At 51.8% G+C, this 23,964-nt stretch overlaps 5 protein-coding genes across 5 annotated transcripts; 2 read left to right on the top strand and 3 right to left on the bottom strand.

The window, feature by feature from the left end:
• The first annotated feature begins 1,845 nt into the window (after window positions 1–1,845).
• On the top strand, window positions 1,846–3,172 carry LOC100899990 (uncharacterized). Its single transcript, XM_003745820.2, has 2 exons — window positions 1,846–2,268; window positions 2,505–3,172. The coding sequence occupies exons 1-2, from the start codon at window positions 2,087–2,089 to the stop codon at window positions 2,677–2,679; spliced, it is 357 nt and encodes a 118-aa protein (XP_003745868.1). The 5' UTR covers window positions 1,846–2,086; the 3' UTR covers window positions 2,680–3,172.
• A 2,332-nt stretch (window positions 3,173–5,504) lies between these two features.
• On the top strand, window positions 5,505–11,902 carry LOC100899715 (prodigiosin synthesizing transferase PigC). The gene is made up of 18 exons (XM_003745819.2): window positions 5,505–5,592; window positions 6,059–6,243; window positions 6,368–6,666; window positions 6,782–6,928; window positions 7,010–7,275; window positions 7,385–7,541; window positions 7,695–7,875; window positions 8,012–8,532; window positions 8,625–8,829; window positions 8,945–9,174; window positions 9,319–9,496; window positions 9,613–9,768; window positions 9,854–9,985; window positions 10,045–10,231; window positions 10,348–10,543; window positions 10,640–11,065; window positions 11,156–11,460; window positions 11,562–11,902. The coding sequence occupies exons 1-18, from the start codon at window positions 5,505–5,507 to the stop codon at window positions 11,687–11,689; spliced, it is 3,987 nt and encodes a 1,328-aa protein (XP_003745867.2). The 3' UTR covers window positions 11,690–11,902.
• A 1,780-nt stretch (window positions 11,903–13,682) lies between these two features.
• LOC100899430 (4-coumarate--CoA ligase 1) lies at window positions 13,683–15,332 on the bottom strand. Its single transcript, XM_018640455.1, has 3 exons — window positions 14,333–15,332; window positions 14,004–14,183; window positions 13,683–13,858 (listed from the first exon to the last, which is right to left on the bottom strand). The coding sequence occupies exons 1-3, from the start codon at window positions 15,330–15,332 to the stop codon at window positions 13,683–13,685; spliced, it is 1,356 nt and encodes a 451-aa protein (XP_018495971.1).
• A 1,119-nt stretch (window positions 15,333–16,451) lies between these two features.
• LOC100899511 (transmembrane protease serine 9) lies at window positions 16,452–17,784 on the bottom strand. Its single transcript, XM_003745737.1, has 4 exons — window positions 17,704–17,784; window positions 17,356–17,611; window positions 16,848–17,253; window positions 16,452–16,705 (listed from the first exon to the last, which is right to left on the bottom strand). Exons 1-4 carry the CDS (start codon window positions 17,774–17,776, stop codon window positions 16,538–16,540), a joined length of 903 nt encoding a protein of 300 aa, XP_003745785.1. The 5' UTR covers window positions 17,777–17,784; the 3' UTR covers window positions 16,452–16,537.
• A 390-nt stretch (window positions 17,785–18,174) lies between these two features.
• LOC100899287 (mucin-12) lies at window positions 18,175–23,222 on the bottom strand. The gene is made up of 4 exons (XM_003745815.2): window positions 19,357–23,222; window positions 19,055–19,233; window positions 18,743–18,926; window positions 18,175–18,600 (listed from the first exon to the last, which is right to left on the bottom strand). The coding sequence occupies exons 1-4, from the start codon at window positions 23,220–23,222 to the stop codon at window positions 18,456–18,458; spliced, it is 4,374 nt and encodes a 1,457-aa protein (XP_003745863.1). The 3' UTR covers window positions 18,175–18,455.
• Between the last annotated feature and the right edge of the window lie 742 nt (window positions 23,223–23,964).

Raw genomic sequence — 23,964 nt, 5'->3', positions numbered from 1 at the left:
ATCGTTCTCGAATAAATTGGGCAACCACGGTCAGGCCGAATGCAGAGCAACCTAGAGTCGTGATAATTCTAGACACCCAAGATAATCGATAGGAAAATTTTCGTCATCTCACGGGACTTTTTTAGAGGCTCTCTAGAGAGGCTCTCGGAAGCGCATATACCGTACGCCAGGAAGGAGTAGCGGGAGACGGAGAGATTTCGTAGATCTTCATCTGCCTTATCGACGATCCGCCCGTCACCGTTACCCCGCTGATGCGGTATTGCTCCGTCCACCGACGCGCGTACGCGTCCGCCGATAGAGAAATGTGCCGTTCAGGAATTTTTTCAAGAGGTCCTAATCGGAAGTTTGCGAATCAGCAAAAAGCGAAAAGATCGATTCTCTGCGAACTTTGTCCAATCGCGTGTTCGGCGGCGCCGGTCGGCTGGTGGGCCGAGACTAATTATTTCATTCGTCGAGGCTTTGACCGATGGCATCCGCGCGGGGGCTATAGGTACCTGCTTCACTTCATCATTCGTGAAGAACGATCAGAAACTCGCTCAGCTCATTCTCGGTTTAGTGATTCCAGCCACCTCTCCGTTCTCTCACTCTCATCCCACGCATTCCGTCGCCCGTGGGCTGATCGAGCTCAAGTTGATGCATGCTCCTCCGAGTAAGGAATGAAGTTCTACGCGGCGGAGCTCCATGCCGCGGACAATTCATCATCGCTGCTCAGGTTATCCTTGATAGGACTGGGTCGTTATCGCGCCGCGAGAGGTCCGCGAGTAGTGGAGATCATAACCCATCCACTCATCGACGAGCGAGGCAGCATTGTACACAGTGCGCTTTATGAGCTCGAGTGGTAATTGCACCGAACGATCAACACGAGAAAGGAAAGCGTCCAGATCCCGGGTGAACACTTTATCCGAAGTATTTCAGCGCAGGCAGTTTCCGGTGAAGCGCGTAGCGAACGATTGGGGCCGCGAGACGGAATATTTCCCCTCAAATATTTCATCATCTCCCCTTAGCCAATCGAAGGCTCGTGAAGACCGCGTTCTCTTGGACGGCTCCCTGAATCCGCTCCTTTCCGGATTCTCCAGGCAGCAGTTCCAATACCGATGCTATATCTGAATCACGGAGTCTTTCCCCCCGAGAACGCGAGTTTTCTTTTCCACAGCAAATGAGTACTAGCCTGAGTTCCGTACGTTTCGCAATAAGGAGAGCTTCTCCCTCCGCGTCTTTGCTTAATTGATTTCTTGTCCGGAGCCGGATCCAGTATCTTTTCCGTCAGTACGCCTCAATCCACTCGATCATGGAGCATCGTTCACGCTAATCGGGAGACGGACTCACCTCAGGCGCCAGGCAATGGGTATCCGCCGCAGTCTCCGCGCCAACAGGATTACGTTGGTTTGTCAGACGGAGGGTTCCATGCAGAATTTCTAAAAAAACTTCGATTCCCCTCAAGCAACGATGTCGGCCTGATGATTTCGATGGAGCACGACACGGGAAACTACTTTTTAAAATGGCCTTGTTCCTGGCTTCCTTCGTCTGGCAGGCACTCCGCGCACACAGAGCCCTCAGATCGAGTTGGTTGTTCGGATCTTGCGGTTCTATCTCGAACGAGGGCCTCCCGTGTTGTGGTCCTCGCGCTCCGAACTCGATTCCCTTCCTCTTTACCCCTCCCCTTACCCCGCTTGCCCACCCCTCTGCCCGGACAGACATCCGGTCTGCTAAAGGCCGACCCGAAATCCCGCAAGCCTGCGTCGGCTCGTCGTGTTGTTGGCGCCACGATTCGAACGACTGCCAGGAAAGAGCAGCCCCGGCCGTTGTATCGGAGAGGGCCTTCCTTAGGTAAACGGTGCGCCTCGCTGCCAATGCTGGGCCGGCCGGACGGACCGCATTATTTGTGGTGGCGGTGACCGCCGACTCGTCGTCAACGACAACATTCATCGAAAAGTCATCGGATATCCGAAGATAGGAATCTCACTGTGATCCCTCGCTTGAGAACACAGCACGGTGCCGCTCTTGGAGGTCCTTCCCGCTAAGCCAACGAGGAGCTCAAGACCCGCGGAAAAAGTTTCGTTCGCGATCAGTTTTCGTTTGCACCAGAATGTCCTGCTCGAATTGTGAAAAACTCAAGAAGGAGATGGAGGATTTCAAGGACACACTCCAATTGAAGGAGTTCGAGCTCGAGGAGAAGCTGAACACCTTCGAGGATAGACTCGAATGGGCGAACGAAGACATTTCGAAACTCAAGGCTGAACTGGAAGACACGAAGGAAGAGCGTGACAGGTCAGTGTCAGCTGATACTTGGTATCAGAGATCCTTGCATTCTACGCAATCTATTGTCGATCGCTGCACCGTGTATCCCTGGACCGATCTTCGAATCGATTCTCATGCTTCTGACCACCGTTCGGTCCGGAGGGTGATTTGGATCCAGGGGAATTCGCACACGAAGAGATGGAATAGACGAACCCACTCGTGATCGATGATAATTTCCCTGACGTTTTCCCGTCTCTTCCCGACAGGTACAAAGTGCTGGCGCAAAGTCTGGGAATCGACAGAGAGGATGTCACTCAGCACGGAAGTCAAACTCCCAAAGACGGAAAGAACATCTCGAGATTATTAGAGATTATAAAAAAGCAAGCCGAGCTATTAGAAGAGATGAAGAGTTTGCTCGTGATCGATTCGCTGTCGAGGTAGTAGGAACGCGGCACAGGTAGAAAAAACTGGGCGAGTCCACGATTCTCGCCATTCGATTGATTGTTCCTGCCAGAGCACGAAGAATAATTCTGTGTCAGAAGTTGACGACTTGTCTTATGAATCAGTCGCGGCGCTGGCCGCGACATCTCCTATTACCGAAAGTGCCGTTCAGCCGCCATAAGTTCTGATAACGATTCTAGTATTCGATGTCCGAATGACCGAACGGGTCAAAACGATGGTCCGAGTGACAGGATCGATATCGGTACTCTCACTCAGCTGCGAGCCAAAGAAGATTAAGAATGACAGCTTAAGAATTATGTTCCGTTGGCTGTCCTTGAAAACAAATGTAAACACGTGCGACTAATCGATGACCTCATCGTCATTGACTCCTCAGAAACGAGGCGGGGAGAGGCGCGTCCCCATGAATAGTATAGCCTGATAATTTATTTTGAAAGCGTCACCATATTATATCAATGAGTAAAATGATGTGGAACAAATCATTGCCGAATGTTTTCTCGGAAGACTCCCTCAGACCAACCGGAGCGGGTTCCGGCAAAGCGACAGGTGTCAAGTGGGAGGTAAATACAGGTAGGTCGCATCCGCTACGGTCGCGGCCCTCGGGCGTTGCTAATAACCTGTTTCGCCTGAGCGTAGGCGAAAATGGAAGGAGGCGGAAGTCTGTGAAGCCACAAGAATACGTCGGCTGAGGCTCCCGGGCCTGAGAGCGTCCTAGAGACGATTTTGCCATCCTCCGCATACCCGATGGGGTTGAGCGCCTAGAGCAGTCGCTCCCGAATCTGATGACTGCTCCGGTCCCATTGGAAAACTTGCTGATAATTGCCACGGGATCGAGAACTCCGATGAACAAGCGTCCCAGGAGTTCCAAGATCCGAGAATCGGGGATGCTTATCGAGGGGGGGGGCGAGCCGTCATCTCAAAATGCTCCTCCTCCCCCTGCGAAATTCGAGGCACCAAGCCTCAGCGAAGGGTTCGCTCCTGTTCCAGTCGACTCGTTCGTGGCTTACTTTTTATCGCTTCTCTCCGTTCGCGACCTCCGCTGCTTTGTCTCGTTCGATCAGCGACTTCGACCCGAGCATAATCTCATTATCCAATTCGAGCCTTCCGCTCGGCAAGCGTCGATCCTTGATTGTACCTGTCTCTGTGGAACACGAATCCACAGAGTTCCTGGGTCCGTAATTGGCCGCCGTTGTGATCATTGGGGAGCGGGATGAAACATACATACCTTCCCTCTGACAATTAGTCGATTAAGATCCGTCCTTCCATGCGTTGTGGCTCTTCAATTTCCGATCCGGATTAGGAGTCGCAAGTCGAGGAAAGACCGCCTTTCACCAAATAGACAGTCAAGTGCGTTCTCACAATCACGGACGCGTTGGCGGAGCACCTCGAGAGCCTAACCCCCGATATGAGTCGAAAATACGGATGATGAGAGACTTGAGAATTATCTGACAATTAGCAAAAACTCCCTTCAGGGAGCAGTGGAAATGAGGAGCGCAGAAATCTGAGTCTCGGCTGGTCTGAACCCAGAAGAGCCTTTTGCGATGCTGTTGAGCCATCGCGGATCGCCTATCGGAGCCGAGACTTGCGTGGCCACCGGCAACCCGAATCGTATTCGCGGCACTATCTGTTTGAGTCGCGCCGCGCCATTCCTCATCCCCCGGGCGCGAAACGGCATAAGCTTCGGAAGTTCGAGCATACCCTCAGAAGATCGGCTAAACCTTCACCCATCGATCTAACCTATGAATTGGTCAATCTGGGAGTATAGCGACGGGGATGCAATAGCTCTGAGGTCTGGGACTCCGTCGTTTCGCTTGATTGAGCAGGCTCTCACGAACGACCGAGAAATGCATCCCGATCGCACCTCGAAGATCATAGACATCATAGATAGGCACCCTTGTTCCACACCGCATCAACTCAGAAGATTATGAGGAGGAGGTTGTCCTGATAAGTTATTCTCCGGAAAGAAGAAGACTCAATTGAAAATGGTCGTCATGTGAGACGAATCGAACGACGTCTGGATAAAACCATCGGCCAGCCTAGAGACGAACATACACACCATGTCTTCGCTGCCGAGACCGCGAGAGAGTTTTTTCCAGCTCCCCGGAGAATCCTCCCTAGATTTCAGTCGTCCCTCGATTTGCATCAGATCGTCACGCGACAATTCATGGCTTAAGTCGGGTTTGACTGATTTCGCATGTGCCGAAAGTCCAGTCGCAGCAGACTATCGGACTGATCGCTGGTCACAGTGCCCCCCGTCTTTATCTCCTGGGTCGTGACCCTCAACTCACAGGTCTCGCGCCGTCCCTCGCAGTCCGTGGTGGCGGGCTACATCTCATCCGTTAGTCACTCTGGAATCTTTTTCTTCAATTCGGCGAAAACTATGGCCCTACAGCGAGATCATACATAATTTTTTCCTGCTGAGTCACGGTCAGAGATTATAAAGACTTTTCAGAAGACAGTATCCGTAGGCTCGCGTCAGATACGTAAGGAAAGCAGAATGCGAGAGGTGTGCTGGCTTTTCGACGCATATCGCGGAATCTGGAACTCATTCAAGATGCGATCGTCAATGAGAATGACGAGAAGAATTTTAATCCCCCCGGGCGATTGGCCTCTCAGACTTCCTCGGGCAATTCGGCGGTGTTGAGCGATGTATGCGAATGTCGATGAAAACGGAAATCTACAAGGGAAAGGGATCCCGAAAGACGAGTGCAACTCGACGGTGAGAGGTGGGACTTTGGAGCATTGGGAACCACGATCACTCCACAAGAGGTCTTGCTCTGATACGGACCACAATCAGCCGCTCCACGATGGCTGCATCGCTCGGTATCATAGTGTCGCTGACCCAAGCGGCCGTCGGCGAACTCTGTGGAGCTCTCAAAATCATCTGCGACAACGGTGGGTACTTCGAACCTCCAGGAATGAACAGAACCGGCAGAAACGTCGACGTCGATAATAATCGGCTCAACGCCGATCATTCCTGTGATTCGGCTGTAAGCTAATTTATACGAGGTCTCCATGTACCCCATTGAGCTCCTCGGAGCTGCGAGCTTGATTTAATTGTTCACTGCTGTGATCCACCGCGACTCGGAGCGAGAGGTCTGACTGAGAGCCCTCGAGCCAAGAGCCTAATTCACTCATGTCTCTTCTTTGCCTAATAAGAACTACGTCTCGATGTGGATGTCTCTGTGCGATGAATATATACCAAAGGCTCAAGCTCGAGGGGTGCCTGCTCTTTTGTGATCCGAAAGACTGGTTCTTGCTCGAAGCCATCATCAAGACTCATTAATTTCCCATGGGATTCAACTCACTCTCTCTGATTTATAGATTCCACATTCACAGAGATGTTTCTTGGTTCCCCCAGGTGCTTCGTATTATCTCAAGCATTTTTTCTGCACTCTGTATTTGACTTACATCACAAAGACAAAGGCGGTGCGCTTCCCGCACCCAAAAACTGTTATCAAGGATTTAAGTCCAGAGAGCGTGGGGTTCTTCCATCCCGATCATGAGTGGGATCAGGAACGGCCGAAAACTAAGGAACATCTCAAGGTAGTGCGATACGAATGCCGAGTCGATGAATCGGATTCCGGTGGAGATCTCACTTTCACTATCGATTCGCTGGTCATAAGCGAGAAGTCTGACCGGTCTGAACATTTTATGATGACGTTCGTAGATCCGTGAGGACACGCTCATCTTCCAAGGCACTCATATCCGCACGGAGTCTTCCCTGATCGTACGCCTGAGCCGACTGCACGAGGGCTTGTGCGAAGTTTTCATCGCCCTGCAGCTGAACAACAGCAACATTTTGGTTCTGCAGAACAGCATCAAATTAGACCTGAGCGATGCTTTGAGCTACTACGGCTGCGGACTCAAACTCGAATGCTTGGCGCCCATGCGGAGATGGAAATTGAGCTTCAATGGGCTCATGGAGGATCAGAATGGTGAAGAACTTCACGTCAAGTTCTCTGGCATGTAGGTTGACTTTTTCTGATTGTTTGAGAGGATTCGATGACCATGGATCAGGGAGGGGCGGCGCTCGAACCAGGCTCCCGGAGATCACGGAGTTTCCGCTTCCCTTATCATGCAGATGGACAGCGGGATCACACACCGTTGAGCATCCTTTGGAAGCTCCCGTGGGCATCATGTCGGACTCTTTGTCTCATCTCCGTCCTCTTGAACTGGCATCTCAACTCGACGCGATCTACAAGGAACAATTCTCCATCTCTCAATACGGGTCGGTGGCTCACTTCTTATACATCTAGGCAGGATCCCTTCCCAATGATCTTTCCATTCTCATCGACCATTGAATTTTCAGACGGCTTGATCTAGAAGTCATCGTGGAAGAAAACGACCCCGTGGAAATACATCTATGGGGCTCGAGGATCAATCAGTCCGGAGTCAGACAACGGCGGAACGAAATACATCGATTCGCCCATTTCCGTCTAGGCCACCGAATACACGTCGTTTCCAGCCACATAGGGAACACCATCCTGAACTTGGGTTCTCTGTACGACCCGTGCACCAAAGCATATGCGATCACCGCAGCCGACGTAACCAGTAGCCAGATTGCCGTCTCGAATAGTGGGTGCCTTATTCCTCGACCACACCTCAGAAACATCGCAATATATTTCACTGTACGATGACATCATCCAGCTCTCGAACCGGAGCGCTTACGCTGGTTCCTCAACAGAATTCGAGACCTTCAGAGTACAAGTAGGCCAGATGACTCTCCCATCGATGTCGATTTTCACAAAGCATCCGATGGTGAGCGATGAGTTCACGCTTCACAAAGAAGATGCCTCATTGGACGGAGAGAGAGGAACGGTGATCACTCTGAAAATTGACATGTAATTCGCGAAGTACCTCATTTTTACCGAAGATTTGTGCAGTACATTAGCGAGGATAGCGAACACGTTCGTCGTTCCTGTAAGAGAAACGGATCGCACGAGACCGTCGTTGCTGAAAAAGCGTGCGTCGTGTTCACGAGTTATTGATCGCAGGCACGAGCGACCGACCCTGCCACTCCCGCCTGAGTACGAACATGCGGCAATCGATGGCGGGAAAACGGTCTCGAAGCTGGTCCTGTCCACCGATGACGAGGACTGCAAACGGGCCGATCTCACAGGCGGTAAAGGATCCTCGTTGGCAGTCCTGACCTCGATTTCTCGCCAATTCAACAGCGTGAGTATTCCGGACGCCGATACTCCCAGAATGAGGTTTCCGTGACTGTGAGAGGGATCTCGCTGGTGATAAACAGATACTGAGAGTTTCTCTAATGTAATTCTGTGGCCTCTTCTTGCGAAAAATCACATTGCAGTTCACCGTGCCTACAGCTGTAGTTCTCACCACGGCTGCATACGACATGTTCTCAAAGATGCGCGAAGTTCAGACCGCCATACAGGATTTGAGCGCTACTCTCCGCAGGGACCCGAAAATCGCAGAGCTCAAGGTCGCGTGCGAAGCCTGCGTAGGGATAATTGAGAAGTCTATTATGCCGGCAGAAATCGTTCGTGAACTCCAGACCAAGATGATGGTATTCGGAAATTTGACCGAACGTCGCTTTGCGATCAGATCTTCGGCTGTGGGAGAAGATTCCGAAGAAATGTCCGCTGCGGGCCAAATGACGACTTTCCTCGGGATTCGAGGTTCTGACTTCGTCGAGATCCTCAAGAGTGTAGCTAAATGTTGGGCCTCACAATTTAGTTTCACCGCCGTCAACTACAAGCGACAGTACGGTCAGATGGTGGCGTCGAAAATGGCCGTAGTTGTGCAGGAAATGGTTTCCTCGTCGATTTCGGGAGTCATGTTCACCTGCGATCCCGTCACGTCTAGCCCCAAGTGAGATTCCTCGGAAATCGGATAACTTCCTATGTGTTGCGGATTTCGAACCTCCGTCGCAAATTCCTAACATCAGTCCATTATTTCTGCAGAATCATCACGATCACCGCAAACTACGGACTCGGAGAGTCCGTGGTTTCGGCTTCTGCGGAGCCGGACACTTTCAAAGTTCGTCGCTCATCTAGTGGACGTGTTGAGCTGGAAAATGTGATCATCGGGAAGAAGAAGTTGCTCATTGAGCAGGACGAAAGCGGTGGAACGGTGGAGAGGGAAGTTGCGGAGGACGACCGGAAAAAAGTAATTCGGGAAGGTTCAATCAAGTTATCGCAGATCTTGCAAAGCCTTACAGCTAGAAATCTGCATAGTTTTGAGAGAGGTTCGAAAATAATGCTCACCGTTACTTCGGTGGCAGGTTTGCATGTCCGATAATATGGTCAAAAGGCTGGCTTCGATCGGTCATCAAGTCGAATCTTGCTCCACCACTGCTCGGGACATTGAGTGGGCTTTCGTGGACGAACGCATCTTCCTTCTGCAAAGTCGACCCGTTACTTCGGTCACAAAGGAAACCGACTTCGAAATCATCAATGACAACAACGGCAACATCAAATCAGAGGACGAGATACTCAGCAGAGCTCTCATGGAGTGGGTTTCACGACTCAACACCACGAAACGTGTCCACCGTTATACCGGGGATTACTCGGGTATAAATGTCCTAACGAGTTCTCCCATCGGCCCCAGCCGATGATCGAGTCGTTTAATTGCGAATGAAATCGAGGTGTCTTTCAGAGAGATATTGCCGGGTGCCCTGTCCCCCCTCGGCGCTCAGCTGACGAGCGCAATCTTCGGAGTTCTCGCCCGTGAATATCTATCGAGCTCGAGACCGCCCGATGAATTCGAATCATCCCTATACCCTGGTGCGAATGTCCCGATGGCTAGGAAATTCATGTTCCTACCGGAGAGCGAAGTGAGCAGGATTCCTCATGAGGCACATCGTCCACAATCCGTACATTCCTAGATTGCTGGGGTCGATGCTAATCTTGAGTCCGGCTCTTGGACACACCGATACTTCCGTTCTTCCAGAGAGACTTCAGCAATCCGATTCAGCGGGCCATGATGTACGCCTCCTACGGCAAAGACATTTCCGACGAGGATCCAATAAAAGTTGGAGCCAGACGCAAAACGAACCGTCCGAGGAGCTGCATCTTCAAATTCAACCAAATGCTAAGACTGATCGAGGTTGGGACCGCTATGAGTATTTCCTTTGCTCTGCTCATTTAGAAACTAAAGTATAATGGACAAGAGTTTGCACTCGAATTTTCAGTATTTCTTACCGACCAGAGTTTTCGAAGAGGCCGCACAGCGCAGCAAGAACTTCAAAGTCTATCAAAACGAGAATTTGACGGCTCATCAGCAGCTACTCTACATCGTCAAGTCCGTGCTCCAAATGGGCGGCGTGAGTTGCCGAGATTGTTCCACTAGAACAGAATCTGAACTATGATCTGCTCGCGGCAGAGCTTGTCCTCGAAAAGTCGCGATTTCCTGTATTGTCTCCGACTCGAGTATGTCTGTTCGCTGTCTGCCTTCGCTGAAAAAGTTGATCTTCACGCGCAGTTCTGCACAACACTCTTCCGCGGATTCATAGGAACGTCGATTTCGAATGCATTCGTCGTGAATACGCTGTCCAAAGCCAATAACGGAGGTAGGCTGCTGAAATCACGGAGTGTTATCGAGTCCAGAAATCACGGCTTGGAGCCTCCGAGTTTTCGCGTGGAACTCTATCGATTACTATAAGGATATTTCCTCTCTCCTCCTCAGAGATCGACGACAAGATCCTCATGATAACAGCCCAGCTTCTGCAAGCGGGAGACATTGAAAGCGTAGACGTACCCCTGAGTCTCCAGAGGTTGGGAGCAGGTCTGTCGAAGAGTCCGGACAGGGAAAAATTCATAGCCATGAAGCCGGAAGAGGCCCTTAAATGGCTTTCCGAGTCTGAGAGCACAGACGGCAAAAGGTGCTACTGAGCACATTCCGATACTTCGTCAAACTATCCATGAAGAGACAGCTAGACTCTGAGGCTTTTATTCAAATAATTCCCTCACCTCCGAAGGTTTCGAGAGTTTCTCCAGAAGCACGGACACCGCTGCGTGAAAGAATTCGATGTTGCAGCTGAGCCTTGGATAATGCGGCCCTTGAAACTCATCAAGAGTCTGCAAGTGGCAGCACGCGTTGTTCATGAGCCGAAAGCTCGGGCCGATACGGAATATGATTTGAACGAGTTAGGTTTGGAACTATCTCTGCCGCAGAGGCTCCTTTTGAGGTTCCTGGTTCCTCGGGCTCGCCAAGCTGTCGTCAATCGCGAGATCGCGAAGTCGGCCCTGATCAGATCGATACACCAGATCCGCATCGCCCTCAATTTTCTTGCGGATCTCATGGTGGAAGAGGGACGTCTCCCAGAAAGAGAGCTCCTGCTATTTCTGGAGCTCGACGAAATCCATCAGCTCATCAAGACTCGGAATCCATCTTTAGTTGCTAGGTGAATGTCAAACGAGGAGCTCCGTGAACGATTTCGCTTGCTGAATCATTCCGGTGTGACACATCATGAATCATGACTTTCCCGGTACAGAGCCGTGAGGCGGCGACGACTGCACAGCCGCATGGACAACGAGCAATATCCGGTATTACAATACGGGTTCCCTCAGAAAAAGGAATCGATGATATTCTCGGACACGTCGATGGAACTCAAAGGAACCCCGGTTTGCCGAGGAGTTATTGAGGGTCGAGCCAGAGTGATCAGGCATTTCGAAACGGAAGCTCACCTCATTGAGAAAAACGAAATCCTCATCACGACCGCAACCGATACTGGATGGACCCCATATTTCCCAATTCTCGGTGGGGTCGTCACCGAAGTTGGAGGACTTGTGTCGCACGGTTCGTACCCAAATTTTGGCCAAAATTTTTTGGAAAAATATTTTATTTCCCCGGTATTGACGAGCACTCCGCTCTTTGATACGAATACGGGCAAACTCCAGGTGCTGTGGTCGCCCGCGAATATGGTCTCCCCTGCGTCGTCGGAATCGAGAACTCGACGCAAATATTTTCTTCTGGGGACATGGTCCGACTCGACGGTGGAAGAGGAACTCTCGTCAAGGTCACCTAAGGCGCCTAAGGCGGCATCGGACGACCGCCCGGATCCCAGCTCCGCGGCATAGGGAATCGTGGATGGCATCCGGCGAAAATATCCCACCTGTCGGATGATTCTGATGATGTATCTGATTAGTTTATGCCGAAAATGCATCTGGATATGGGATGATCGACACGCGAAATTTTTTCCTCGATTTCCGGAATCTGGTCTAATAAAAACGCTTCTTTACAGACAGAATTTTTATTTCCGGATCAGTGATAAATTATGGGAAATTCCAGGTCTCAGTCATGGCGTTTCCATCGAGGGCTCATTTGACCGCTTTGAACAACTGTTCGATCTTGTCTTCGGGGTCCTCGATCCCGAGGAAGGTTTCGCCTCCTTCGTTTGTTCTAGACATGACTTCAGAGAGAGGGTTGTTCTTCGTTCCTAAAGGTATCCGGAAGCCGGTGAATGTTGTCAGAGCACGAGTTTTCGCCGTGGACTCGTACAGGTTTCCGTCCTCTACGAACGGATAAACAATGTCGTTCGGTTTCAACCATAGCACCATTGAGCCGGTGACAGAAGAGTGCGAGCCTTCGGATCCGAATATGGTAGTAACCGGGATACGGTTCTTCCGGAGGGACACCTTCAAAAGGTCGTTCCGAGTCGGCAGGGCAGTGAACGTGAAGAAGTACAGACCAGGTTCGGTGCATCGGAAAGCACCGACTTCTGGATCGAGCTCTGCGTTGAGATTTGTGGCGACGAACTCGAAGCGGATATACGTGTTCTCTTTGTGGCCTCGGCTTAGGGTGAAACCGACCTGCTGGCACAATACCACGGGTAGGAGATAGCCGACGATGAGGAGAGCTCGATGCATCGTGAAGTTATCCGCTACTCGACCCAAGATGAACCACGGATGATATCAGAATGGAGTTTCAAGCTCAGAAACGGCATTTATGAGAAGCTCCGCTGACGAGAAAGAGAGAGAAACCAGATGCCTCACACCCGATCGTCCAATCGCCGCCCACTGTCCCACGGGAGCTGCAAGAGGTGCTTTCCAGCTGTAGCTCTGACCCGGCGCCGAATGAGTCTTCATTCTCCGCCGTCGGCGTCGTCGGTGACGTTCGACCGAATGGTAGGGTTTCGACGAGTGCCTCCGTGCAGGGCACGTCATTGTCCTTGGTCGATCGCGACATTGAAGCTGTGCATCCACCATCCGTTTTGACACGATTCCAAGATTTTCTCGAGGCGCCACAGATCTGATTCGCATGAAGATCTTCTTGCGCTAGAAGAGGGACCGATTTTGGGAGAAGATGTAGATGGTATTTCGACCATCTCCCTCGTGCCATGTCTTGCGGTTGAAGGTAACAAATCGAGGGAAGTCTACTCTGAAACCTTCGAATAGTTACGGAATGCCGCGGAGTATTCCCTCCATATCAAACGACCCAAAAATGTCTACGAGTATCATTGTGTTCATCGAAAGAGCTTGTTGAGATTTGAGAAACCAGACTCGTATGTCCGCGATTTATTCAGGCCGTAGCACAGTACCGAATCAATTCTAAAGAATGGATCAATATCGCTATCACGAACCGAGATCCAAGCGGATGATTTGACCCAAGTCGGAGAGATTCTTTCACCCACAATAATTGCTGTCCTAATGAGCATTCTCGTGCTACTCTGAGCGCACCAACCCCGATTTCATAATATAATACAATCTTGTAACAATTCGATAACACATCGAAAAGCATGCGCCGATTCTCATCATATTAGTCTCTGCATACGTATAATGCGCGGCGGATATTCCGAAAGATTTGATTCAGCGAATTTTCCTTCCGAAAGAAATAGAACGATACGATTGAATGTTCGAAAACACTCGGTCATACTGATCGGGCAGGACGTTGGCTCGGGTCGAGCCTTCGTCCAGCGAGTTCTCGAGGAGAGGGGTCAGATTTCTCAGCGGCTCGAGCACCGCGATTGAATACAGCATTGGGTCGGGCTAGGCGATCGAGGTCTCTGGTTCTGGACCCTACTAATTAGTAGCGCTCAGATACCTCACACGCAGAACTCTCCTGATCGGCAAGCCGATCTCTGTTGAAGGAATTTTCCGAAGGAACTCCACCCCGCCATGAAGCTGCTTATGGAAGGGGGATCGCAAGCGAATGAACTGCCGGATGCCCTCGGCTTCTGAATGAGCGTCTTCAGGTCCTGTAAGAGAAAGAGGTCGGTTTCAAGCTCGGGTTGATCATCTCTCACATTCCGATCGATCGACATCAAGACGAGATGGCGGCGACATCGCATTGATCCGATTGAAATTAATTCTCGAATCACTAATAACAATCGAGAAACTGACTCGATCGAGGGACAACGAAGGCTCTCGCGCATTCACCGAGCTCCGCTGAAGGCACCCCAATCACAGCTGCCTTTTCTACGGCAGGATGATGCAGAAGCAGATCTTCAAGCTCGATAACCGAGATCTGCTCGCCGGCACAAACGAACATGTCGAGCAATCCTCCAAGCAGGTGGATGTTGCCTGCAATGTTCAATTTCTCAATTTCTCTCGTTCAATTAATTACTAGCCCATCCGATATGCGCTCAGAAATGGCGCTCACCGAACGCCCGGGCCCGTCTGAGCGCCATAAAGATCAGAAGAACTCGTTAAGGATGTCGAGCACTCATCACCTTTCTCGTCGAAGAACCCGACGTCACCGGTCCGGAACCACTCCTCATTGTGAGTCACGAAGCGCAAATTGGCCCCTTCTAAGTAGCCGGAGAGCATACATTCACCAACAACGTGGATCTCGCCGGGGACTTTCAGAGAGCACTTTTCTCCATTTCTGACAATCTTCACACGATTACCCGGAAGCGGTGCTCCGATGTTGAGGATATCCTTATGACCGCGCTTCCGCGTGGCGATTGCGCATTCCGTCAAACAGTAAACTTGCCGTATGTGACCGAGACCGCTGACGCGCTTCATCAGAATTTCACCTGCTTTGCTCGACAACGCTCCGCCGAGATTCACCATGTACTGGAGAGATGGGAGTTCGTACTCTGACAGGGCTAGAGCGAACGCTAAACTAGTCATCGAGGAAGCTGTTAGAGGTACGCAATTAATTTTGTGCTCCTCTATCAGGAGCAACGACTTGTTGGAGTCGAAGAAACTTTGTTGAACCATAGTGCATCCGAAACTCAACGCAGATATGAGTACGATGAGACCCGGGAATCGCCAGGGAGGTTCCGCCAGAAGAATAACATCGTCAGAGGCTTCGAACAGAGCTGAATGATGGACATCACCGAGATCTTGGAGGAACATCAGGTAGTGCAACCATTTGTCCGGCAGCACCACGCCACGTTGAGGCCCCGTGCTACCTCCCGAATATAGAACAATGGATTGTGTAACGACAGACCCCCTATACTGAGGGAAAGAATAGCTCGTCTTCTTCTCGATTTCTTCTGATCTGAGCATGTTGAAGAAGAGAGTGTCATGGCATTTGCCGCTCGTTAGATCATCGACCTCGCCAGCATAGATCTTCTCGTAGAGAAACACCTTCGGTGAGCTCGACTCCACGATCGATATGGCGTGTTTTGCATTCGAGGCCAGAATGACCAAGGTGGAATGCAGGAGGCAACCGAGCAACGTCGTTGAGAATAGGGATTTGTCCTTGATCAACAAACAGACCATGTCTGCCTGCCGAACTCCTACATCCTGCAGGAAGGAAGCGATCGACTCTGCTCGCTTCGCCAGCTCACCGTAGCAGATGGACGATCCGTCTTCCAAGATGAAGCACTTCTTCCCCTCCCGGCTACGGCATCTCGATAGGAGCTCTGATGCGAAAGAGTTCGTAGGCAGGAACGGTTTGGGTAGGGGAACGGAAATTTCGAAGTTTCTCACTGAAATCATGTCGGAAATTCGCTCACTTCTCTCAACATCGCAGCCTTGCTGCTGTACCGACCCTGTGTGACGGTAGCGATCCGGCTAGCGAGCGAGCGAGCGAGCGAGCGCGTGGGTGAAAGTTAGTGAAGCGAGTAATCGCTAACGGTGTCGCGTCTCAACATTGACAAGACAATTTAATCTTCTTATCCAATAGAATGTATACCTTGGCTAAAGAGAAACTTTACCGCGAGCGCAAGGCATGGCCCCCATCCGGGTCGCATGCTTCCGCGCTCAATGAATAGAAGATCAAGCATTGCGAGTCAACCGAGCTTTCAGTAGCCACGAGCGCCATCGAAGCGGACGATGGACGATCGAATCCGACTCTCCTAGGGCAGCCCGATGTCCGCTTTGTGATTAAAAAGTGTCCTTAATTGAATCGGGTACTGTGTCAAAGAGCCGCCTCGAGACTGCCGTGTGGTCTAAGACGACCTCTGCTGACCATTCCCGCTCTATGTAGAGACCGCACGTTTCCATAACCCCCCCTCCTCCGTAGACTTCTACACCGTCATTAGATAACACTCTTCGGAGATTCAGATTCCGGTACCGAGAGCTGTAGCTCGAGTCGGTATCGGTAGCTGAAGGAGACGCGGGAGGAATCTTCGCCACGTAATTCCTGAGTTCCGTTCCCGCTCGAGTGACATTTAGACCCGGCGGGATTAGATGGCTCGAGTCCCGTGATCCCTGTTCGCAGAGGGGGGGGGCGTTCAATACTGATCTGGGGAGTCAAGCCGCTGAAGGAGGAAACTATGAATTATACTTGATAAATGAATCTAATGGAGGCGACATGAAATAGATCTGCAGACGAGGGAATAAAATTGGATTCTACGCGAAATGGAGATTCGCTAATAACAAGGATCCTCCCCGATGCCGTGTGAGAGACTTGCTTTATTCTACAGAGAAGAGGAGATCAGGGACGCGAGGAAATTTGTCATCATCTGATTTGTGGCTCAAACTCATTCCAGCCCGGTAGTTTCCTTGATAAATTGAGTGAGTTTTGCGACGTCAGTGAAAACGCTCGGGAATTTCGCTTTTCCACAGCTGAAGCCCCATGAGGTGACGCCCATCAACTGGTACCGTTGGCGGTCCGGACGGAGACACATAACGGGGCCTCCGGAATCACCCTGCGAGGAAACAGAGCGATGCCCCCTCACCGATATTCAGGAGTATTTCATTCTTCATCTCATAAACTCCGGGATTACAATCAGGGAGTTCTCCCAAGCACGTATCCCGCTAATTCACCCGCTTAGTCCGAATCCGACTCACCTGACAGGTCCCTTTCTGGCCGTGCTCGTAATCTCCGGCGCAGAACATCCGGTTTGTGATCGGATTCAGGAAAGAGTACGACCTCTGACACAAACGCTTGTCAACGATCGGCACATCGGACATGAGCAGAGATCGAGAAGCGTACCTGTCTTCTTGATTCAATTTACCCCAGCCGGCGACAGCACAGACCCTCCAAAGTTCGATTTGGTCGTCTTCCTTCGGCAAGCAGATTGGTCGAAGGAAGGATTCGGCCCCGCCGAAATCAAATTTGCTCTCGGTCTCAAGGATGGCGATATCGTAGTCGTTGGTCTGAGTGTTGTAGCGAGGATGTATCACGATACGCTTTATCTTCCTCACGAACATTTTCTTCTGCGTATCGTAGAACAGAACGACGATGGGATTCTGACTGCGAGTGATAACTTGTATGTACATCGTACATCTGGACTCGCATACATCCATCGCACATGTCAAATGGTTAGCGGTCGGATTAAGTCGTCGGAGCACCTACTCTGAGGCTTCTTCGACGCAATGCGCGGCCGTCACTACGGCATTTTCAGACACGATGGAGCCTCCACAGAAATGTGTGGAAACTTTATTGCCAGGACGCAGCCGACGTAAACTGACCATCCATGGGAAGTCGTCGGTGGAGGACGTAATACCCCCCAATATGTACGGGCTGGTGGACTCTTCCCGGAGGGAACTGACCCGGGATCTCCAAGTTGATGTCGGTCTCTTGAAGATTCCGCATGTGGCTTCATAGTTGGCTGAAACCGAAGGTCGAGATCCCAGTCGCATTCAGAGAGTCAGAGTTGACAGCTGCTATGAATCGGATAGCCATGTATTTCATCTTGCGTACCAGCCCCGCACGAATCTTGGAGGAACACCGCCAGCACTAGCACAAAAATCTGCATACTCGCCTCGCTCAGCATGGTGGCACGAATGTGAGATAGTTTGATCGGCTCGAATCTTTAAGGCTCCGATGTCGAAGACCCCCTGTAAATCATGAGCAGCATTGGGCTCCGGATTCTGCAGTTCGCCTAATCAGCGGAAGGGATCAGCTTTGGAGATGGTGTCTTAAATGCCGCCGTCGGTCATGTAAAGGATTATCGTAAATCCATCTCTGGTTTGCCTCCTGGAATTCGCCTCCTAGGACCACCTATATCTGAGGGCTATTCGTTTGAGGAGTCGGCGTTTCCGTTGGTCGCTCGTCGCATAGACTGCGCAGTGATTCAGGCAGGGGCTCCCGATGTTGCTGTCGGACTTGGATAATTCCTTCTCAATTCCATGCCAAGCATGCCTTGAGAAGAAATCTCTCCTTTCATCGTCTGACTTTATTGACAGTATATGTGTACGGTACGACCCGATAAATACATATCATTGAGGCCTACAGTTCGTCTTTGACTGGCTTAAATATTGCTTATGTACAGAATTGCAACGTCTATTTGCTGGCACTGTTTTGGAGCGACGGAATAAATTAAATGAACTATCATCCTCGAATCCTGTCTAGATCATCCTTGCGGTCTATGGTCATCCATCGTGTCGACGGATACGACATGGCTGTCCGGATGAAAATTCATTCTATCGGTCCGGTCCTGGTTTCCTCTGTGTCTAGTATTGAGGATAATGTCGACTCCAGAGGCGGCAGTTAGCGGAGGGCTTCCGGAGCAGTTCGGTGACTTCGGAGCCTACGCTCATGTAATAGCCGCCTTGATTTATCCGAGGCCAAGTGAGCTTCCCTCGGGTTTGAGGCGTCCTGCAAGAAGAGGGTACTCGTTTGATTGGGTGCCGATGGAAACTATACGTATTGAACGAATGCTGGGTTTGCGCTGACTTTCGCGGCAAGTCGAGGACGACGAAGTCATCCCTATGATTCCTCCGTCTCGAACTTCACTAACCCTTTGCTTGCGAAAGCTGTCAATATCGCTATGAGCTCATCGGCGACGCGTTCATCTGCGCGCGTTCTCTCTTTCAGTTTATAAACTGAGCCCAACCAGAACATGATGTCGTCGTTGTGGGTGGACGGGAACCATGTGGGGTGCAGCAAGAACCAGGGGCGATGGTCGTATTGCATGTGGTACACTGAAAGAGTAGAAAACCGTGGCGATTGAATTTTTGTAGGGCTCTGTCAGAGGTCCTTTTCGATTCCGTCGCTGGCGACAATCTTCTCAGGGTGTAGCAGCGAAGGTAGTTTGGGGGGAGGAACTCACCGTTGTGTCGAAGATTCGCGTACTCCGTTCCGAATTCAGTCGTGGCACACAGGTAAGGATAATCCCCGATCACAGCGGATATGTTCTTCAAGAACTGAATTTTCTCTTCGCGCGTTTCTGGCTCGGTGTTTTGGGTCAGCTCGTTTAGGGAAGCCGTCGGTTTTCCGCCAAGCAGTGCGCTAGAAGAGATTATTATTGTATCACGGTATGCCACTCTGATCTCATCGATGTCCGGTACCTACCGCATCGAATTCCTCTAGGAAACCTTGACATACGTAGCGCGATCGGAAAACTTCGCCTACCTGAGGAAAACCCGGAGGTAGAAGACTATTTCGCCTGGATTTATCTTGTCTGGATCGTTGACATTAGTGAAGGGCGATAAGAAGTGCTGTAGGAAGAAAGCACCCTCCGACTTGGTCGTGGAAAGCAGGAGATCTACATTGCTGAATCGTTTCAAGAGGAGGGAATCCTTAGGATTCATGGGAATGAACTCTTCGCCCATGATGGGGAAGAAGGAATTGGCTCCCTTGCCGTTGAATTTATCCGAGGCGGCGATAATGTTCTCGAAAGGCTGCTTCTTCATACACTGCAAGACGTCGTCATAGCGGAGCGTCGAGTTGAAATGAACGCTCATGCAATCCGTGTAGCTCGCCAAGGAACGGAATAGAGTCTCTCCCTGGTCTTTCGTATTCCGCAGCACGAAACTGAAGGGACTTCCCGATTGCATGACGGCTCGTTTGAAAAGACCGGTGCTCCTCGGCGTGAGAATGTGGTAGCCGACCGATGCGGATCCCGCATCCTGTCCCATGATCGTGATCTTGTTGTGGTCGCCACCGAAAGCTTTGATGTTGGACTTGACCCATCGCAGAGCAAGGTGTTGGTCGTAGAGACCCATGTTGGCTCGTTCGGGTCTTCCCCCATTCGATGGGACGTACAGGAAACCCAGGGCTCCGAGACGATAATTCAAGGATACAACGACCGTTTCGGCTTTAGCTGCCAATTCGGCTCCGTCGAAAATGGGCCAGTTCGTACCTCCGTGGATGAAGCCCCCGCCGTGGATATAGACGATCACAGGTCTCGAGCGACATTTCTTCGAGCCGTCGCAGAACGGACTCCAAATATTGAGATACAGGCAGTCCTCACTCGTATCGGAAACGTTCACCCCAACGAATCCATTCAATTGCATTGTTGGTTGTGGGCACGATTTCGGAAGTTTTTTCGCCTCGAACACCCCGGTCCATGGCGGGAACTCCATAGGTCTTTCGAATCGCATCCCGCCGACAGGTGGTTGAGCGTAAGGGATCCCGAGGAACGAATTCACTCGAACACCGGCCGACGTTTTTATAACGTTTCCTCTCATTTGACCGTTCCGGGTCCGAATCGTGTGAGTCGGGAAAACCGAGGGTTTCTCCTTTTCTGATGGGAGGTCGTAGTATTTCGGCGGAGCGATCGTGGAGGGAGGAGATGGAGACCGTCGTGGTGGCTGGGTGGACGAGGGAGGCGGCAACGAAGATGGGGAAGGCGATGGAGTCGTTCGCGTGGACGGCCTGCGAGTGACTCCCGGAAGAGCGGGTGTGTCCGTTCGGAGAACGTCTTCTTTCGTGGTGAGAATCGTTGTCTCGGGGTGATCGGCCGATTCGTTGCTGATTTCGTTCGCCGTCACCTCGGAGACGTTTGTCTCCGCGACTGTGGACTCCGTGGGGACGTAGGCGGGTGACGGAGACACTGAACTTGTTGAGAAGCTCTCGATCCGAACTTGCTCGCGCTCTGTGACGAAGTCGAAAGGCTCGGACGACATTTTGTCGAGCTCAGCCTGCGTTATCGTTCGAATCGTCGTCGTCGTTGTCGTCGATGTCGTCGATGTTGTCGTGGGAGCGGCTGTGGTGGTGGTGCTGGTCGTCGTTGTACTCGTTGTCGTGGTCGACGGAGACGGACTTGTTTTTTCCGTGGTTGAGCTCGTCGCTACTGCACTTGACGTGCTGGTGTTAGACACAGCAGGTGATTCCGTCTCTGTGTGTACCGCGGTGATCGGAGCAGCTGTCGTCGGAGTAGAAGCTTTGACGTACAATTGTGTGGCAGTCGTTGTCGTCGTACTCGCGACGCTCAGAGTACTGCTAGCCGAAGATGTCGCTTCGGTCGACGAAGAGCTCTGGGACGTCGACGATGCGGTGATAGTACTGCGTCCTGACGGGTCGTGCGTCTTTCCCAGCGACGCCGGAGTCGTCGTGGTCGAAGACGATCGCGTCGACAGACCTGGAGTAGCCCGCGAGTGAGCCTCCTGAGTCGTCGAAGTAGACGGCGATGACGCTTCTGGGCTCGTGGCTGTCGTCGTTGATACGTCGGGTTTAGCCGTTGTCGAGGTTGTCGGGTAAGACGCTTCAGTGGTCGAGGGAGTTCGATGCAAGGTTTCTTGTTCAGTCGAAGTCACCTCGCTGTTTCTTTTCGGGGCTACCGATACACTCGGAGTGGTTTCCGTTTTTTCCTTGATGGAGGGGAGGGTAACAGAATCAGTTGTTGTTGTGGTCGTCGTCGTCGAGCTCAGATCTGTTGAGGGCTCCGACCAAACTATGATGACCGGTTCGAGCTCGGAGGGACTTCCGGATTCAGGGTTAGAAGCTGGGGGCGCCGTGGATGTTGTCGTCTCTGGCGAACTTTCCGTGTGATTCGCTGGAGAGACGGAGCTCCCTGAAGTCGTAGGAGGGACGGGGCTCTCCGAGGTCGTAGGAGGGACGGGGCTCTCCGAGGTCGTGGGAGGGACGGGGCTGTCCGAGGTCGTGGGAGGGACGGGGCTCTCTGAGGTCGTGGGAGAGACGGATTTCTCCGAGGTCGAGGGAGAGACAGAGCTTTCCGAGGTCGAAAGAGAGACGGAGCTTTCCGAAGTCGTGGAAGGGACGGTCGGAGGGGGCGTCGTCGGGGAGGATTGCGTGACAGGTCCACTCATCTCTTCAGGAGCTCTCGTCGGCAGGGTCAGAGGCCCATTCGACATGAACACTATAACGGGCTCTCTCTTCTCTTCTCCCGTGCTGACAGGGAGGGCTGCAGTCGTCGCGGGAGGGCTCACAGCTGGAGCTTCAGTGGTGGCTGTTGGCTTCTTCTCTAGACCGGTCGAAGGTCGCTCTCCGGAAGACGAAGAGTCCACTTCTTTCGTGGATCCTTCGTTCTCTTTCGTTCTCACTTTTGTAGATCCTCCTGCCCTGAATGTCTCGCCCGACTCCGAAGATGAGGACGGGATGGAGAATTGTCCATCGCCTGTTGAGCTCTGGCTTTTCTCCCCGTCCTCAGACAGACCGCCCACAATGTCAGCGGACTCGGCAATCTCAGCTATGGGTAAGACTAGGCGAGGTCGATCCGGTGCAGCTGGTCGTCCGCTCGTCACGGGCCCCTTCGAAGCTCCCTCAGGCTTTTCGACGCGGGGCTCGGAAGTTTCGGACACGCTGTATGGACCTCCGTTGATTAGCTCTGGTTGACTAGAATCATTGAAAATTCGGAGGATCACGAAATCCTGGGGCGGCTGTTGCACTTTAGGATCTTGAGGAGGTCCAGCCGGTATGAAAACCGGCTGAACACCTTGTTGAATTATATGGGGATGTACTCCATTTTGTCCGCCGGGCCGTGGGCTCTGGAATATAACGTGGGGGCTCCCGCCGGATCCACCTTCGTCGTGCTGCGGTGGTATCTGGTAAACGGTCGGATGGGCTCCGGGATGCCGCTCGAGAGGCTGCTCTGGCTGCGGCACAATGTGAGGATGATGCGGTACCGCTTGTCCGAGGACTCCCGGATGAGAATGGATACCCCTGTGCGGGGGTCTCGCATACTGATTCCGGTGGATAACCGGACCGTGGACGTTCGGGGCTTCCTGAACGAAAGGAGGCCCATGTTCTGGCAGAGGATGAGCTTCCTCGTGATTGGGCCGCTGCTCGAACCTCACCAGGCCAGGGCTACCCTCGACGAAGGGAACGAAGACCGCATCTTGCTCCGGCCGTCTCTCCTCCGACGAGGCGACTTCTTCTGAACCTTCGGGACCTCCTTCAGCCGGATGGGGTGCTTCAGGAACCATGAAGAGGATGTGTGGCGTCTGAACGCCCTGTCTCTGGAGTTTAGTCAACTCATGGGAAAGTTGACTTCTGCAGGGCCCCAGCAGAAGTAGTACAGGCAGGAGAGCTCGCATGGCGCTCCGTACCGCTCATGCAGATGCTCAGATTCTGAAATTGGGAAATCAGGAAGACTTTGAATACGATTCGAGCGCAACCGTTCAAATCTAGTTACTATCCACCAGAAGCACGGAACGATCGTGGTGCGCTGTCGGGTGACGAGCATGCGATCACAGCGAGATTTTTTCCCCATCGGGAAATCGAGGAGCATCCCAGAATACACTTCTAATCACGGCACCGACCACCCTAGTCTGTCGACTTCATCGAAGCAAGACGGAAGCTACTTGTTCAACGCGCACGGGAAAAGAAACACCATCGCATGTGCTTTCGTTCAAGGAATGCAATGTATCGCGCTCCCCTCGATAGGAAGGAGTTTTGATTCTGAAAAGTCGGTGGACAAAAATGGAAGGAAAATTATCTAAGATCAATCACTCGCCTGCGTGGTCGGGACATCACGAGCCGTAACTACTAACGACCACGACGAGAACCGGCAGCAAAAAATGTGTTCACAAACTTCAAATGAAAACGGGAATCGTTTCCGTCGGGGCATCGGCTTTCGTCCCGCGAGAATATCGGGCACCCAATGAATTGCTCGTCGAAGGATCGATGCACCGATCGGGCGAACGAGTCGGCGAGTGAACCGGCCAACGAGTGATCGATGAATCACTGATTTCCGCACCGAGTTTTTCCACTGTTTTTTCCTCTCGATTTCCACTAACGCAGAAGAATATCCGAGGCACTTCTCACGCCGCAGCGGCA

Source organism: Galendromus occidentalis, unplaced genomic scaffold (genome assembly GCF_000255335.2).
Source record: "Galendromus occidentalis unplaced genomic scaffold, Mocc_1.1 scf7180000077485, whole genome shotgun sequence".
NCBI lineage: Eukaryota > Metazoa > Arthropoda > Arachnida > Mesostigmata > Phytoseiidae > Galendromus > Galendromus occidentalis.
This window is presented reverse-complemented; position numbering and strand designations above follow the sequence as displayed.

What these genes read in the sequence shown, in the direction of transcription:
- LOC100899990 (XM_003745820.2), top strand. Translation starts at nt 2,087, where the DNA reads ATGTCCTGCTCGAATTGTGAAAAACTCAAGAAGGAGATGGAGGATTTC. An exon ending in ACGAAGGAAGAGCGTGACAG is followed by an intron (nt 2,269 to 2,504) that starts GTCAGTGTCAGC and finishes TCTTCCCGACAG; the next exon opens with GTACAAAGTGCTGGCGCAAA.
- LOC100899715 (XM_003745819.2), top strand. Translation starts at nt 5,505, where the DNA reads ATGGCTGCATCGCTCGGTATCATAGTGTCGCTGACCCAAGCGGCCGTC. An exon ending in CTCAGCAGAGCTCTCATGGA is followed by an intron (nt 9,175 to 9,318) that starts GTGGGTTTCACG and finishes GGTGTCTTTCAG; the next exon opens with AGAGATATTGCCGGGTGCCC. An exon ending in AAATGCTAAGACTGATCGAG is followed by an intron (nt 9,769 to 9,853) that starts GTTGGGACCGCT and finishes TCGAATTTTCAG; the next exon opens with TATTTCTTACCGACCAGAGT.
- LOC100899430 (XM_018640455.1), bottom strand. Translation starts at nt 15,332, where the DNA reads ATGGTCTGTTTGTTGATCAAGGACAAATCCCTATTCTCAACGACGTTG. An exon ending in CGGGTTCTTCGACGAGAAAG is followed by an intron (nt 14,184 to 14,332) that starts GTGATGAGTGCT and finishes TGAACATTGCAG; the next exon opens with GCAACATCCACCTGCTTGGA. An exon ending in CTTCGTTGTCCCTCGATCGA is followed by an intron (nt 13,859 to 14,003) that starts GTCAGTTTCTCG and finishes TTTCTCTTACAG; the next exon opens with GACCTGAAGACGCTCATTCA.
- LOC100899511 (XM_003745737.1), bottom strand. Translation starts at nt 17,776, where the DNA reads ATGCTGAGCGAGGCGAGTATGCAGATTTTTGTGCTAGTGCTGGCGGTG. An exon ending in TGCGTCGAAGAAGCCTCAGA is followed by an intron (nt 17,254 to 17,355) that starts GTAGGTGCTCCG and finishes TATCACTCGCAG; the next exon opens with TCAGAATCCCATCGTCGTTC. An exon ending in GCCAGAAAGGGACCTGTCAG is followed by an intron (nt 16,706 to 16,847) that starts GTGAGTCGGATT and finishes GTTTCCTCGCAG; the next exon opens with GGTGATTCCGGAGGCCCCGT.
- LOC100899287 (XM_003745815.2), bottom strand. Translation starts at nt 23,222, where the DNA reads ATGCGAGCTCTCCTGCCTGTACTACTTCTGCTGGGGCCCTGCAGAAGT. An exon ending in TACCTCCGGGTTTTCCTCAG is followed by an intron (nt 19,234 to 19,356) that starts GTAGGCGAAGTT and finishes AATCTCTTCTAG; the next exon opens with CGCACTGCTTGGCGGAAAAC. An exon ending in CGCGAATCTTCGACACAACG is followed by an intron (nt 18,927 to 19,054) that starts GTGAGTTCCTCC and finishes CTACTCTTTCAG; the next exon opens with TGTACCACATGCAATACGAC.